The sequence below is a fragment of the Schistocerca serialis genome, chromosome 11 (assembly GCF_023864345.2).
Source record: "Schistocerca serialis cubense isolate TAMUIC-IGC-003099 chromosome 11, iqSchSeri2.2, whole genome shotgun sequence".
NCBI lineage: Eukaryota > Metazoa > Arthropoda > Insecta > Orthoptera > Acrididae > Schistocerca > Schistocerca serialis.
In genome coordinates, this window is record NC_064648.1 from 41615005 (window position 1) to 41632735 (window position 17731).

Genomic DNA, 17731 nt, shown 5'->3' on the forward strand with positions numbered 1-17731 from the left:
GAGGACACACAATATGTTCTGTGACACCTTGTGTGGTCAGGTGGGTGGTCTTAGCCAGCAGTGGTGGCTAATAGCTAACTGTGTTACCACAAACACTTGAACTTAGAAAGGGTACACAGTGGGTGAATCTAGATCCCCAGTAGAGTTCTAGATATTTCTTCACTAACATAAATGTCTGTTTCAGTACATTTATTGCTTTTTCCCCCATTTTAGTGAGTGTTAACACATTAAAAAATTGATCAACCATATGTGACAAATGTGCATGTCCCTGCAGATTAGTGAAACCTGGAATATTTTGTGAAAATTCAAGGCTGCAATTTCACTGTGGCAGAGGCAGTGGGAAAGAGAATGTTACACTCAGTGGGACACTTCTATGTAAGGATAAATTACGCCAGAAAGACCAGAAAATTGAGGAATAGGTGACAAATATTTGTCCCATTCAGGAAGAGTTAGAAACACAAAATTTGTATAATGACTGTTTAAGGGAAAAAAAGAAAAGGTGCTGTGACAAAGTGGCAAGCAAATAGTTGACATGAGGAAATTTAGTAAATTCAAAATTCATTTCAGTGATAGATTTCATTTGCTATCAGAGTTAGAGAAAGAAGAGTCTCATAAAGATGTAGATGAATGTTGGGTGCAGTAAAAAAACTGCTAAGTAACTTAAAAATAAGGTAGCAGTAATTGGAGGGGTGTAAGCCAACAGCTAAGGAAAAATTAGGTTGAGGGTATGGGGCTACAATTTTTGTGAAACCAAATGTTAGTTTTGGTAAGAGAAAGCTTAGAACAAATGAGTAAGGGCTTCAGTGAAGATCAGGTGGTGATAGATTGGGGGGGGGGGGGGGGGGACTGGAAACACACCAGATATTTAAAAAATAATTCCAGGTTTATTTATGACCTGGACGAAATGGGGGCCACTAATGAACACTGAAGTGTGGATTTCTTGGAGATTGGAGATAGGAGTAGTAAACAGGGAGTTGAAGGAGTTCCTTCAGATCTATGTTTGTTTTATTCCAGTAATTGCTGTGGGAAGTTAGGGATATACTTCTCATGGCCTAAATATGAAGAGAAAGGGCAAGGACAAGTTAGCAAACTATTATTACACTCAGGTTAGGTGTCGGCTTTGGGTCAGATTCAGAACTCAGAGAGCCATTGGTAAAGGAATTTAAATTTGCCAGAGATACACAGCTCAACCTATAAGAATAGAGATAAGATAAAATCGTCTTGTTTTGTCAGAATATTGGGGTGAGTTTATAAAATCTGAATAAGGAAGATCATTATGACTCTAAAAGTAAAAGTTTGTTACAGGGTGGATAATATTACCAGTAAGAGACGAAAAAGTTGTAGAACTGTAACATGTGATGTTCTCACTCACTTATGTAGTCCATAATTAATTTTAGATGTTTTCCCAAACACATTAAATTTGGCATTCTTAGGCTTCTCTATATAAGAGGGTGACACTTCACATGTAAATAACTCTTGCTCAGCCTTATTTCTAAAATTTTTGAGAAGGCAGTATACTCCACAGTTGTCACCCACCTGTGTAGTAATGTAGCAATGCATCATGTAGATTTCAAAAGGTCCACTCTACTGATTCATTTACTGGGCGCACAATAAAATGTTTAAATGGTAAAATGTCAGCTTTTGCTATATTGTGTGACTTATCAAAGGCATTTGATTATTTTATTTGTATTACTCTAGAGAGAAGTTGAAGTTTTAAGCAATACATATTTCAGCACGTATCTGGTCTATTTCTTATTTAAGATATAGAATACGAGATTGAGAGACACCATACCATCTTCATTGGGATAAATTACAATGGGAGTCCCACAAAGTTTGATCACTGACCCAGTATTGTTCTTGTTGTAGTTTAGATGTACCAGAGAGAATGAGTCCTATTTGCAGATCATTCAAGCATTGTTGTGCAGGTCATGCAAGCATTGTTGTGTGGATGTGCAAAAAAACATCAACATGGATAATGGCAAATGATGTTTTATGAAATATTCTGATTGGTTTTGCATAAATGAACTAGCTTTTAACTTTGAAAATATCATCCAGTTTTGGATTGTCAGAAATATCCCACTCACTGTTAACTTAGTATGTGAACAAAGAATAACAAACATGGTAGAAAGTTTATCTCCATTTGCTATACCCCTATAAGCAGCAGCACTCTTTTCCTTTATTTTACCTATGTTTATCATGAGCCCAGAAATCTCTGCTTCTTTTTTCAGTGAGTTTAATTTAGCTTACAGATCTGCCTTTCAGTTAATAAAACTGTCATCTGCAAAATCCAAATCCTCCAGACATTCATGGAACCATCTTACAATTCCCCATCTTCTGCCCCATGTGGCTCTTCTCGTAACTGAGTCAACGGGAAATAGGAAGTGTATTGGTGACAAAATAATGTTCTGGTGACTCCGGTTGTTACTGCTTTGGACCTCTGACATTTGCCTTGTGGAGAACACAACATTTGCAGTCATCATACACACCTTCGATGATGTTTACAATCTTCTTGTTTCACAGAATCAAAGGCTTTTTCAGAATCAATGAATGCCAGTTTTGTGGTTTCCTGGAATTCTTTGCTTTTCTGTAATATGATCCTAGGAGTATTAATAGGAATATAGTGTCTTATCTTTTATTCACTTGACACATACCATATGGTAATGTTGATAATGAATATGCTCTGTGGAACATGTAAGTAACTAACTGCAATAGGAAATTGATAGATTGCTACTAACCATGTAGATGAGCCTTAAGTGACAGACAAGCCCATAGGGAAAAGAATGCCAACAAAGTAAATCCTTTGTCAGATATTTAAAAAAACCACACACACACACACACACACTCACACTCACACACAGACCTCTGTCATCTTTGGTTGCTAAGGTCCTGCTACAACTGTGGGTTCAGTGTTCATTACAGGGAAGTGTTATAGGCCTTCTGCTGTTCTTTATCTGTATCAACAATTTAGGAAACAATCTGAGGAGCACTCTTTGTAGATGATGCTGCCATTTAGCAGCTAGTAAACTTGTCAGAAGGTCAATTGGTGTTACATAGTAATTTACGCAAGAGGTCACCATTGTGGTAAAAGTGGCAGTTGATCCTGAATTATAAAAAAGCACACACAAACAATTGTGGCTATGTGTGCATGAGTTATGATTGTTTGAATGTTAGGTTTTTGTGTACAACTTCAGAACGATTGACAGCTGATAAGTTGTAGCAGACTTTTTCTTTATGCCTTTCTGCCACTCAACACCTCCCATATGTGGTGAGTAGCAATCTGTCTATTTCATACTGATATTCTTCTGCCCTAGGTTGTGGATTGTTTAATTAACAAACAAAACATTTTGAAATAGTGAAAACTGTTGCTCAACAAAACTTTCTTTTGGTTCATAAAGAGTGTAGCATTCATTCTTTGCACCATCCTTCCCCAAGTCCTCTACCTGTTCCCAGATCAGTGGATCTTTGATTTTTTATCATCTTGTGACTTCTTACTGTAGTAGAATATATTAGTACTGTCATTTGTGCATCATGTACCTATAAAATAGCAAGCATGTGGAGGTTAACAAACTGTGCTTGTTGTAAAAATAACCAAGAATATTTACCAATGCTCTTCTTTAGCATACATACAAGAAAATAGTTGTGGGGAGATGTAATATGTAAATTACAAATGTCGTGGAAAGAGAGATGATAAATAAGCACCCAGTCCTTTGTATTGCAGAAAAAGAACATTTAAAATGAAGGAAAGTTGAAAATATTAAAACCTGACACAGTAATCATTCATTTGCCTGAAATATGCTCTTTATTCCCTGTGTTGGTTAGTATTATTATTATTATAATATGTAAATATGTGCTGACACTACAGTTAATGGTATTACTTTGCTGATCGTTTTGAAATGACATTGAACTAAAGGTTCAGCAGCAGAATATTGTGAATAGAAAGATCTTAAAAGATTATTGAGGAAAGCACTTTATGTTGATTTCAAGTGTGTTGTATTCACAATAGTTAATTTAATTGTTTTAGTTACACTTGTTAGTTATTTTGTGTCCCATTTATCTTAATTTCAACCTCTTGCTGTTATATAGAACAATACAGTTTTATAGTACAGTGAAGTTTATCATTGAAAAATATGGTGACATACAACCATTTACATGGCTGCCTTCAGCTACTTTGTTTAGATACAGTGCCAATACATGATACTAACAAATACATAGTATTGTGCTGGAGTTACCGCCAGTCACAGTCAGGACAAAACTATGCACTAGTACTGTTCTTATTCTGAAGGACAATATTACATTACAAACACTTCTATTTTAATTCTTACCAGGAGATTGATGATTCAAATCCATGCCTGGCCATCCAGATTTAGGTTTCCCATAATTCTCCTAAATCACTCTAGGCAAATGCCAGGATCGTTCCTTTTGTTCCCCGCCCTTGAAACAATCTAACTTTGTGCTCCATCTCTAATGACCTTGATGACATGGGACATTAAACACTAATCTTCCTGCCTTTAGTTCTAGAGGAACGTAAAATACAAGAAATAAAAACAACTAAGCGTATCCCCTACATTGAAGCCAAAACGATCTTTAAGGCCATGCAGCCCCCCACATTCGTTACGTCTTTTGCCTCCCTTGTTCAGAAGCCGCCTCCAAAAGTCGATGCATCTACACAAACGGAGGTTGTTAGTGTTGGCACGAACACCTGCACATGTCAGTGCACTTGCAAGGCAGCAAGTGTATCAGAGCCTGTAGCTACTCCTTGAACAGCAGAGAAAGGTACAGTAGCTAACATTGAAGAGCCCCAGTCATCTCTGATAGCTGAGGCTGGTCCAAAGCCCAGCATGGTCATAAACACATCAGCTACAGTTCCAGCAAAGCCCCCTAAACAAAGGAAAGCACACATCAAGCAGCACCAACAGATTAAATCGGCTGGTAAACCCTCGGATCATGTTAATGTGGTCCCACCAGACGCTTCATCAGACTCTTCCCAAGAGCTGATGGAGTCTGAGAATATGGGGCAATCATCTCGCCCCAAGACTGAGCCTCCACCTGCTGCAGTCTCCCCACCCCGGCGGAAAGAGAGGCAGAAAATACAACCATCGTGATGGTTCCCATATTACAATGGAACCTGCAAGAGTTCAGGACACATGTGAAGGAACTACGTCTACTGATTCAGGATAGACCTATGTGTGTATGTCTGCAAGAGACAAATTTCAGTGAAACATACATCCCTGAGCTACATGGTTATGTCCTCCACAAAAAGGATGACCTGAGTGTACAGAGAGCTCAAGGAGGAGTAGGTATCTTCGTCAACGCTAACTACCACTCCTCGCCTCTCTCCCTCACAATGTATTACAGGCAGTTGCAATATTAGTACATGTGCGTCATATGGTAACAATATGTTCGCTTTACCTGCCCCCACATGATGTGCTCGACGAAGAGGCTCTCAGTGGTCTTCTTACACAGCTCCCCCACCCTTTCATCCTCTGTGGTGATTTTAATGTACACAATATGCTTTGGGGCTCTGTGAGTACTTGCCCCAGGGGTAAAGCAATCGAGAGGCTTCATCTGTCTTCCAGTGCCTATTTGCTAAATACAGGTCAAAGCACCCATTTTCGCATTGCAACTGGGTCGTTCTCTGCCATTGATCTATTGCTTTGCTCTTCAGCCATCGCCCACACTGCTGAATGGGAAGTGGTTGATGACTTACATGGCAGCGATCGCTTCCCCATCTGGATTCACCTGCCACATGCAGTGGAACCAGAAAGGAAACCGCCTTGATGGGTGCTCGGTAGAACCAACTGGGCACTGTATAGTCAGCTAGCCCAGTTTGAACATCGTGTCAGCGTCCAGGAATGGGTGGATCATATTACTGAAGTGATCCACCGTGCCAGTGTAAGCGTCCATCCCACAGTCCACGGGACAACCGAAGTGGCAGCCTGTCCCTTAGTGGAGCGACAAATGCTGTTCTGCAATCAGGGCTAGGCGGGCAGCTCTGCGTAGGTTCAAATGCTGGCCAACTGTAGAGAACCTTGCAGCCTTTCGGGTGGCGAGGGCAAAGTGTCATCAGATTATAAGAGAGAGCAAGAAGAGGTCGTGGCAGCAGTTCCTGAACACCATTAATCGTTCTACACGAAGTTCCGTTGTATGGAAGACCATCAGGAGGATTTCTGGGAGAGGTGGGAAGTGCCCTATGGCTGCTATAATGTGGAATGGTACTCTCCGAACGACCCCAAAAGATATTGCCCAGTCTATGGCGGATCTTTTTGCAGCTATTACTGCAACCATCAGTCAGAATCCGGCTTTCCAGCCCCACAGAGTGGCTGCTGAGAGGAGCAGTTTTGACTTCTGCTCACCCAACACAGAAGAGTACAATTGCCCATTTTCCATGTGGGAACTGGATTCTGCATTGTGTGGGGCTCGTGATACATCCCCTGGTCAGGATAGAATCCACTATAGCATGCTGCAGCACCTCACAGGGAGAAATAAAGAAATCCTCCCTCGACTTTTTAATCTTGTTTGGATGTCCGGTCACTTCCCCGACTCATGGCGTGAAGCAGTTTTAATTCCTCTTTTAAAACCTGGGAAAGACCGCACGTGCTCGGGTAGTTACTGTAGTGTTGCCGTCACTAGCTGCGTGGGAAAGACCTTGGAGAGTATGGTCAACCGCCGCCTTGTTTGGATGTTAGAATTCAGACAACTCGTTAGTTGCTTTCAGTGTGGGTTCAGGAGGTATTGCTCCACCTTTGATAACCTGGCCCTCCTGGTGGCGGCTATACAACAGGCTTTCCTGCGCCAGCATCACATTTTGGGAATATTTTTTGACATTGAAAAGGCATACGACACTACTTGGAGGCATCTTATCATCAGGCAGCTCCACGAATGGGGTTTTTGTGGATGTCTTCCCAATTTTATTCGGTCCTTCCTGTTGCCACATTATTTTCAGTACCGAGTCAGAGACGTACTGTCTGGTCACTTTGAACAGGAGAACAGTGTCCCTCAAGGTAGTGTTTTAAGTGTGACGGTCTTTGCCATTGCTATTAATAGTATTACATCTGTCGTGAAAAGTCCTGTGCAGTGTTCCTTGTTTGTGGACGATTTCTCTGTATTTTGCTCTTCTTCAAGCCTTGCAACGACGACCCATCAGTTGCAACTCACTCTGCAACATTTGGATGAATGGGCACAGAAGAGTGGTTTTAGGTTTTCAACTGATAAGTCAGTGTGTGTTCTTTTTAACCATTCTTGTTCCATTTTTGACTTGCCTGAGTTGAGGATGAGGGATACCGTTCTGAATTTTAAAGACATGGTGAAGTTTCTGGGCCTCCCTTTTGATTCTAAGCTTACGTGGCTGCCACACATTAAGGAACTGAAAAAATGGTCTCTTAAGGCGCTGTCTATTTTAAAATTTCTTAGTCACCACACATGGGGATCAGACAGGACTTGTCTGCTCTGGTTTTACAGAGCCTTCGTGCGGTCCCGGCTTGATTATGGATGCACGGTGTATGGGTCTGCAAGACCCACTTATTTAAAGCTGTTGGATTTGGTGCACTATGAGGGGATTCGGTTGGCCACTGGGGCATTCAGAACGAGCCCCATACCGAGCCTCTGTGCAGAGGCAGGTAAACCGCCACTTCACCTCCGGCGGCATCTACTAATGGTGCGCCAGGCCTATAAAACATTATCCACACCATACACACCTGCATACCACACTGTTGCTCGGCCTCCACTGGAAAGACTTTTTCGCAACCGGCAATGAACAACAAGGCCCTATGGGATTCGTGCAAAGGATTCCATTTTAGAAATGGGTGTGGCCGGTTTTAATGTTTCACGTCAAGGTTGGAGCAGATATCCACCTTGGCTCCTCCAGAGACCCAGACTGATTTTGGATTTAGCAAATTTTAAGAAAGACAGTACATCAGATTTTACTTTCAAATATTTGTTTTTTAATATTTTAGATAGGCATCATGATTTTACAGTAGTCTACACTGATGGATCCCAACAGGGGGATTTTTTGACTGCTCAGTAGTGTTCCCCGAATGTGTCATCAGGATTCGCCTTCCCACCAGAGGTGACACAATGTTCTATTCCTTTGCAAGGTGTCTTTTCTGTGCTGCGGCGGAAGTCTATGCAATTGTGGGAGGAGCAATGGCTAGTGGTGAGGGAAAATAAGCTGCGGTTGGTGAAACCCACCATCCAGCCGTCGTGTTTCTCCTGCCGGTCACCTAGGCGGGACGAAGTGACCCTTACACGTCTTCGCATAGGGCACTGTCCTCTTACGCATGCCTTCTTACTACGGCGAGAGGAACCCCCGCTGTGTGATGCCTGTGGCGTATGAATCACAGTATGCCACATTTTAGTTGAGTGTGATTTATATCATTCTGTCAGGGCGGAAGTTAATATTAGTGGGGATCTGCCCTCGATTTTAGCCGATGACGAGGCGAGTGTCAAGAAAGTTCTAAGGTACTGTGATGTTTCTGGGCTACCGCCTAAAATTTTAGGTTGGAATTTTTAGTGTGTTGCCAAGTGGCTGACCACTCCTTTTTGTTCTTGTAACAGGCCAGTTCCAAACGTGTGCCATGTGTTTCATTTTAACCCCTTCCCCTACATTCTCTTGCAGTTCTTCTCTTTACATGCTGCTTTCCAATTTGTTACTGTTGACGTGCACACTGCCTATGTAGACTGTCACCTTTAATTTTAGTCTTATTTTTGCACTTGCTGCATTTTAGTGACACTCGTCCATTATTGTTTCCGTTCGGGTGCTAAAGACTACACTTTTGAGCGCCCATAACACCATATCGTCTTCATCATCATCTTTCCGGCTACCCCCTCCTTGTCTTGTGCATCCTTCCCTGCCCCACCCTTGCCTCATCCATTCTTACCTGCCCCCTCCTCACCTCCTGCATCCCACTACTCTTAATAATTGATAATCAACAGTCAGTCTCAGTGTGTCTGTGGAAGTGTACATTTCAGTGTTTGTGTGCTTGTGAGAGTGAATATGTGTACTTCTGCTAGAAAAAGAGCAAGAGCTCAGAAGGTAATGTGTATGCTGGTTTCTTTTGTGTTTCTATGCACTACTTATCACTCAGCTATAGGTGAATTTCTTTTATTTTATGTATTAATCCATCCAGGAATATCCTTTGTGGCTGTACGCAAAAGGAAGTGCGTTAATCCTTTGGTTCTCATCTGCTTCACTGGAAAAACCAAAGCATTTGGAAGTTCAGAAAGATTTTCAAACACGTTGACACTGATCTGAAAAAAAATTTGGGTCTACTTTTGATATCCTGTCAATTCTTATGACAGCAAGTAGCAGACATTTCTATGTAAAAACATCATTGTTTTCCATTCTTTGAAGGTTTATAGGAATATTTTTTTCAGACTGATGATGGTTTTAAAATAATCACATTTCATGGGATAGTGAGAGGAATGTCCTACATTACATTTATCAGAATGAGACTGTCAATACTGATATTAAGCTTGACTAATTGTGCTACAGATGTTAATACAATATTTTCCATGCTCAACAGCTTAAAAAAGTGAAGGCAAGGAGTAGGTGAAGGCAACCACAGGCATGCAGTGCTTGCTGTAGTGTTACACAAATGGTCATGGCGTGCCACCAGCCCATCACTGGTGTGCACCATACAGTGAGAGGCAGCAGCCTCAGTAGTTATGGAGTGTGGCCAGAATCTACATTGGTCAGTGTCCAAACCCACAAGCCCAGACCACAAAGCCTGGAGCAAGCCACAACGAGGGGTGTGTCGATGGTTGTTGGTGGAGTGGCAGCAGATGAACGAGAGTTGGTGACCTTGGAGCATTTTGGCCAGACTCCTATCTCCTACCAGCATAAACCTGTAGGAACTCAAGAAGTGTGCCAAGGTGTCATCTATGGATGAGTATGTAGCACAGTTCTTCATCTGAACCTTGAATGTGCAGACGAGGTGTTTTGCATAACTGTTACATTGGAGATGAAACGGAAGGCAGTCATGATGAATGCCTTGATGAGCATAGAAATAATGGAAGGCGTGAGACACAAACTGTGGTCCATTTTCCATCGCAAGCATATAAGCCAATCCTTCAGTAGAACAAATTGTGAAGAGGGCCTGAATTATAGACATGGGTTACATAAATGACAGTGGATAACGTATGGAAACATAGAGAAAGCATTAAAAATCAACAACCAGTAAGAATTTGTGGAGTACCGATCAAAATCAACATGAACAGATGCTGTGGTGTGGGCTGTGGAGACAGCATCGACTGTGGCACTGCCTGTTGGGTAGCACACTGAGAGCATGCTGTGAAAAGATATACAGTGTCACCATTGATGTTAGGCCAAAACATATGTTGAGGGGTCAATAACTTGTATGCGACTCCCACCAGTGTTACTGATGTAGGAGCAGAAGCACACCCTGCCATAGGACATCCGGGCTCACAGCCCTAGATGACAGCCCATCCATAACTAGGCAAACAGCACTATTAAATACTGAAGATGGTGACAGAGGCAAACTAGTTATGCAAAGAATCAGTAGCACTGCCTGAAGGCCTATCCATTCAACCGTGCTGAATGAGGTGAACAGCTTGACACAAGACCAGATTGGCAGCAACATCAGCTGCAGTCCAGAAGCAATTAATACGAAACCCATCCACTGTACTTTCATCTCAACATCTAAGTGAAAACATAGGAGTTTCTCCTGATCAAAAGTAGGATCTGGTCCCATCAGAAGCTGGGACAGTGAGTCGGCATTTACATGATGCACAGTAGGCCAGAACTGTGTTTCATAGCTGTTGTGAGATTGAAACAAGGCCTAATATTGGAGTTGATGTGCTTCTTTGTCAGGCAATGAAGCAGGTGGATTAAACACCAAAACCAAGGGCTTGTGGTCAGTACTGAGGTGAAACTTAGACCTATACAAGAACACATGAAAATTTTTGAGGGTGTAGATGATAGCAAGCCCTTCGTTTTCAACTTGTGAGTAGTGCTGTGGAGCAAAGTTGAGCATTTTTGATGCTTAAGCTATTGGACCTTTGGAACCATCCCCATATCAATGAGTGAGAATGACCCCAAGAACGCCCTGAGAGGTATTTATGCCCATAAACCAGTTGGTGGACAGGATGGAAAATTGCCAAACAAAGAGCGGAAAGTTATTTAGATATGAAAAGTGTGAACATTTTTGTGCAGGCTGGTATCCACTGGAAAAGAACATTCGTGTGGAACATCTCATGGAGAAGTTGGGCCAACTCAGCCACAACCATAATAAATTTGTGAAAGGCAGCGATTTTACCTAAAAATGCTTTGACTTTTTTGACATTTGTGGGAGGAGGCAGAGCTGCGACTGTACTGACATAATGGCATAAAGGCTTAACACCGTCCCAAGAAGTCTCAAACCCCACATACAATGGATGGCTGAAGAAAACGTGACTTGGCCAAGTTGCATTTCAATTCTGTGGTATATAAGACCAAGGTGTGTAAGTTATGTAAATCCACCCCCATGGATACACCCATCCTGATGATGTCATTGAGAAAGTTGATGCACCCCAGAACAGACAAACAGATGTCAGCTGTTCAAAAGAAAAAAAAAACACTGAAAGATTGTTAGGGTGCTAGCCATGCTGGATAGGTGTTGCTGATATTGGTACAACCCAAAGGATGTGTTAATCACAAAGAGCTGTTTATAAAAGAGAGAAAAGCCACTAACTTCTTCAGACAGGGCTAAGGGTTGGTGTTAATGAGAGATTGAGTGTCAAGTGAAACTTTAAAGTCACTGCAGAGACAAAGCTGACCATACAGTTTTTTTAAAATCATGTTGGGTGTAGACCACTAACTTGATGTAATAGGCTGTATGACCTCAGTGATATCAGCCTGTCCATTTCTGATTTCACTTGATTGCACAAAGCCACTGGGAAGGCTTCAGGGTAACATAAGCTGCAAAATTGCTGGCGCAACCTACACCATTCAAGAAAAGAGATGAGAACTCAGAACACAGAAAGTCTAACTATTGGTAAGGAACCAGGTGGGCAGTGAAGTGCACCATTTATAAAATAGAAAAACAAGAAGCATTGGAAGCACACTGGCCAAACAAATTTGTGGTGCCAGCCTCATCCACTATCAAAAACACAAGCCGCAATCTGATCATCAGCAGCACAAGATGCCTCAGAAAATTGACCAGTATTTAACACTTCAGTTAAAGATGGATTCTTGTACTGTAGTGCTTGCTGATTTTTTTCCTTATCAGGAGCCAACTGAATGATGGCTTTGCAGACCATGGAATCAGCATAGGATTCATAATGAGCATTGGTAACACACTGACATTTGCGATTGAGGCTGTGGAGTTCTGCTGTGCAATCCTGGTAGGACTGATGTGGCTGTTTGTGACAATAGAACTTTATTGACATTTTCATTATGGAGATAATTTGACAACAACTTCACATTTTATGAAATGAAAGTAACACAGATTCCTGGAGTGGGGCGAACTGGCACGACAGCTGTTAGGCCTGAGGATAAATCTTAGAAAGATAGAAAGCAAGCCTTCCACATGTTTGTATTAGTGGAACGAAAAGCAAGAATGTGTTGCCAAAGCCACTTCATGTAAACCTCCCAGTCCTTGGCCTCATTGTCATAAGGGGGAAAATGCAGTGGGTATGCTGATGGCTTGGAAGCCTTCATAGTCACTGTGGCTGACAGGTTCATGATAACAGCCATATGAGCCTGCTGCTGCTCATGGGGAGAAATGAACATCACACTCATCACCAGTTGTATCATACTGCAAGATGCAGACAACAGTGTGGCCACTATGAAGCAAAGTTTATTCTTCTTCCACATACAAGCAAATAAAAGTTTATGACATAGGAACATTTCAGGTACTGATGCAAGCAGTTACTGACATTAAATATGAGCACAATACGAGAGCAAGTTCCTGCTGCACTGTGCTTATCATTAGGTCTGGAGTAGACAGCATGGTAGATGCTTGCCGTGTGCCAAAGTTGTGTAGCTCACTGCAGGCAGCATCTGGTGGCCAACCCATGCAGATGCTGTTGGTGGAATATCCAAAGTGTAGTACATCAGCAGCCTGTTGCAGTGGTGCATATCTAAGTATTACATACAGGATTATAGAATGTGTGTTTTTCTTCATTTGTTTCATGGTGGTACACATCATTATTCATTAACTATAATAATGTCAGATTTACAGAGAAGGAGAATGTCTTCCAGAGTGGACCATTTATTAAGCTGCACAAAGCTACAGTCAATAATATTGGGTAGTGATTGTGAAGTGTGGATCAAATTTTGAAGAATAGCTTCCATTTGTGTGACATTGTGCAGTCATGAAGTTGACACTTTTGGGCAAAAGTTTTTTCTGAACTGGGACTGAGATCTTGAACCTTTTATTTTGCCATCTGGCAACAGTTTTAATGTGACAGGATATTTCAGACTAGAGCAAGCTGTATTGTAGATTTACCCTGGAAGCTGTGATAGCCTTCCTTGATTCCATTATTTCATACAAATGGGGTACTAATTCAGTGAGTTAATCATGTGGTGGCACCTCGTCCTAAATTGCCATCTGTAAGTTTCAATGCATTTGAATCTAATAAATCACATCATGTTTGTCTTTGACTGTTAATTGTGGAATTGTGCAACATACTATTTCAATTTTGGTCTGTAACTATTATCACATGGAAATAATTGTACGTAAGCACATGTCAGATCCTAGAAATCATCTGTCGTATATGCAGGGTGTCATCACATCCATTTGTTGGGTCTTCAGCTTTACCAGTGTTAACATCTTTTACATGAATTGCATGAAATTACTACTTCTGTACATTGTATACATGAAAAATCGTATATATTGTACATAGGTGGTGATTTGATGTGATGCATATAGGCAACATCAAAATTAAAGATACATCACAAAGATGTGATGAAGACGTGCATATATGTCAGATGATTTTAGGTTGTGTCGTGCACTAAGCATAATTATTTCCATGTGATAATAGTCTACAGCGAAAATTGCTAGAGTGGGTTGCAAAAATAAATAAATTACAGTCAAAAATGGCGACATATCTGTGAACCCCAGCTGCGAAAAGGTAATCACACGAGATATCAACCACCAGAAATTATTGCTGACTCACTGATGAAATTCATCTCCAAGCAGATCTGAAAGCATAATTTCTCATTCACAATGAGAAAACACTTCTCTTTGCTTAGTCTCTGAGACATTTGTCATGTGCTGCTTTTTTTGTGTATCTGTACTGGAATAAATTTTATATATGTTCTGTATACCTGTTGCAGACTGTTCGCTACAAATTGTGCTACTTTTTCCACATTTTACAACAGGAAACATTCCAGTGTTAACAAATGTCTCAGTGTAGTTAGTAGAATGTTGTTGATATTACTTCTTTGCTTACTTATATTTTTTTTAATTCGTTGCATAATACAACTATGAAATATTTCAGGAGGTAGCTCCAGAAGGGTGTGCACCAGGCAGTACACGGTAAGGTATTCATTATTTAGTGTGTGGTTATTTTTGATAAGTATTGCCACACCCAATTCACATCCTATGTGAAGAGAGATACACAATTGTTTTAAACACATTTAACGAAATTTTCAGTGTCAGAAACCCACTTGAGATTTACGTGGTGTTTCATATGTACCTTATCTTCTTATATCCCTCATCAAAGATCATTTCTATTATTTCATGACATAACACATACAGATGTCATCATGTATTGGTAAACATAAACACTACTCATGGATTACAGCTTAGGCCTGTTCTGATTGGCTGACATCTGCCTACAAGGCAGTATGAGGAGTGATCTATGATTATGAGACATGCGATCAGCATGTCGCCAATCCTTCCAGCTGTTATTCTCAATGGAGGGAACCTGATGATGCCGGTGCTTATTTATTCAAGCAACTCCTCATTTGGCCCCACTAGAGCTGAGCGGAACTTGTACCAAATCTCCTTGCCTCAGAAAAAAAATCTGAAGTGATACCAGAATTGAACCAAGATCCTTCTACACCAAAGTCAGCAGTGCTAATAATTTGGATATGGAGGCAGTCTATCATCATGTCTGTAGCAAATTAACTGAGAATTTTCCAAAATTTTCACACACTTAAACATATCATTAGTAACTCTGTGTGTGTGTGTGTGTGTGTGTGTGTGTGTGTGTGTGTGTGTGTGTGTGTTGTTTTCTGTTCCACTGAGAATGAAGGGGAAAAGATGATGCTCTTTATTTATGATAAAATTATATAACAGTAAATCAGATTTGGTTGAGAATAAAATAATTGTCCCAGAGAAGCATAAATTGTGTGGGAGTGGCAGGAGATAGAGCAGGACAGTTGACATAAATAGTCTGAAACAAGGAAGTGAAATGTCTCCATCACCCATTAGGCAACCATCTACTGTAGATGGACCATCGAATAACGTACCAAATTGCGGCTGGGATGTTATTTGATACTGGATTTGCTCATCCTACATTGCCTCATAAGTAATTGATGATCCTTCGTGTTCTGTGTGTCGTGAAGTTTTGTGTGGGTGGGAATAAACTCCCTATACACTTCTGGTGGTAGCAGCAGTTATATGTCATGAATACGTTATATGCTGACTGCCATTCTCTGGTGATGACAGCTGAAATTTGCACACAGTATCACAAATGGAAGTGTACCTAGTGGCGACAGATGGTCTTTTCAGATGAATCATGTTTAATGCTCCATTGGACAGATGACTGTTAGATGTGTACAGCATGAAATGACTGAATGCAAAAACCCTGCAACAATCATTGGAAGGGTCCAGATCAGAAGAAGGGCGATTACGGTCTGGGGAATGTTTTCCTGACATTCACTGGGCAATTTTGTCACTGTGAAAGACTCAGTGGGTCATTACAAGCAAGCATCTATCTGTGGGACCATGTCCAATCCTACATGCAGTTTGTTTTCCCTTTGCACGATGGTGTCTACCAGCAGAACAATGCAACATGTCATACAGCTCACAGTGTATGTGTGTGTTTCGATGGCACTAGGTTGAATTTACCATATTCCTCTGTCAACCAAACTCCCCAGATTTAAACACAGTTGAGAATCTGTGAAAGCACCTCGATCGGGTTTGTCATGTCAAGGATCCTCAGCTGATAAAACTAGCACAGCTGGCCATGACATCTGTGATGGTAGCTTCTAGAACCTCATTGACTCTCTTCCTTCACATCTCACAGTTGTCCGCACTGCAGAAGGTTGATAGTCATGCTTTTGATAGGGGGTCACATTAATGTGACTGGACAGTGTATACCCTACATTTCTTAAGCTTCAATCCATGAAGTACTCTGTCTAAAAATTTGTGGAACATAGCTTGTATGTTATTGAGTCAGCATCATGTTCCATGATAGAGATAGTGGTCCTATGTTATGAAGGCTGATTTTGCCTGTGACTATGACTAGCTGGTAATATCCACTTCATAGGCCCATCTCATTGAAAAATAACTTATGCAATATGTCCATAATATTGAGGATGTATATATGTGTCAGTAACAGTTTTTGCACTCGGGTATCGATAATTGCAACAGAATCTGTGTTTTCTTAGTACCATACAGTGATGTTTTTCAGAACAGTGACCACACATGCACCCCATGGAGTATCACAATGTTCTGTTGTTCCATCTGCAAGTTGGTGATCAATGAATTCTTCCATCATGGGAACCTATCCTTACTGTACATGTTTGCGCTTCAGTTGAAAAATCCTTCATGATCAGTGCACCTTCCAACATTGTCTTGCGTGCAGTTGTTCCTCCCAATGGAACAAAGTTCCACATAGTTCAAAAGTATACTGCAAAAGAATGCTTTTAGCATAATGCTCACCAAGGAATCCCAGTTCAATAATTGCAAATCACCTTTCACCAACAAGTGGCAACAATTCCAAATGGTTAAGAAAACCATTAGCTCCAGTGCTGAAGTGTTGTCCCCCAAATGACTGTCATTGTCACCTACCCATGTAACCTTTACATGCAGATACAATATCTTTGTGTGCAAGGGGTCCAGACTAATGATTGACAGGTGCACAGTTGTGTTTGCTAAAACTGTATGCAAAGTGTCCCTTAACTAAGCCTGATGAGCAGCATTCCATTTTTGCTTACATCTGTGCAGTATTATGTCCTACTGCATACTGAGAACGCTTTTCTCTGGCAGTGCTGTCCTCTTCTCTCCCCTACCACCCCTCCACCCTTTACCCGTTTCTTGTTTCTACATTTTTGTGCTTTGCCTGACTCGACCACACTCGTGGCACTATCGCTCATAACATTAATTCCTCAGATGGTCCTTAAATGCACACCTGTAACATTTTATTTCAGAGGTGAAGACCCAATGGTTACTACATCTTTTGTAGCAATATCAAATTCCCCTAACTGTGTGGCTATTCTTATAGTCTTGCAGGGAATAGTCCAATAAGACATGTTGAAACCTACCCAGAAATTTTTTTACACGGGAAGAAGACAATGAAAGAAACGTACTGCCAAAATTTTAGCTGCTAAAAGGCACTTCAATTATTTTGTAAAAAATGTTGACTTTACACATTCTTGCTATGTGAAGAACAGCTTATAACAGCAGTTTGTACTGCCTAGCATGCGGATCAGCGCATCACCCACACAGCGCTGCATAGCGGCATTATCCTGAGTTCACAGACACCAATTTTAAGCACCTAAAGCCTGGTTTACAATGGAGTGAATGGAAGTAAACAAGTGCAAATGAGCATATGCAGGAAA

General features: G+C 41.1%; 1 protein-coding gene across 2 annotated transcripts in view; it reads left to right on the forward strand.

Annotated features, from left to right (window-relative positions):
- The window catches only part of LOC126426976 (uncharacterized), a 141691-nt gene that overhangs the window by 109269 nt on the left and 14691 nt on the right, over window positions 1-17731 (forward strand). The window contains exon 7 of one of the 2 annotated variants that reach the window (XM_050089133.1): window positions 14440-14477. The exons of the other annotated variant lie outside the window; for it this stretch is intronic. Within the exon in view, the coding sequence (XP_049945090.1) occupies window positions 14440-14477 (38 nt within the window). The remainder of the gene's footprint in view (window positions 1-14439; window positions 14478-17731) is intronic. 2 annotated transcript variants of the gene reach the window in all.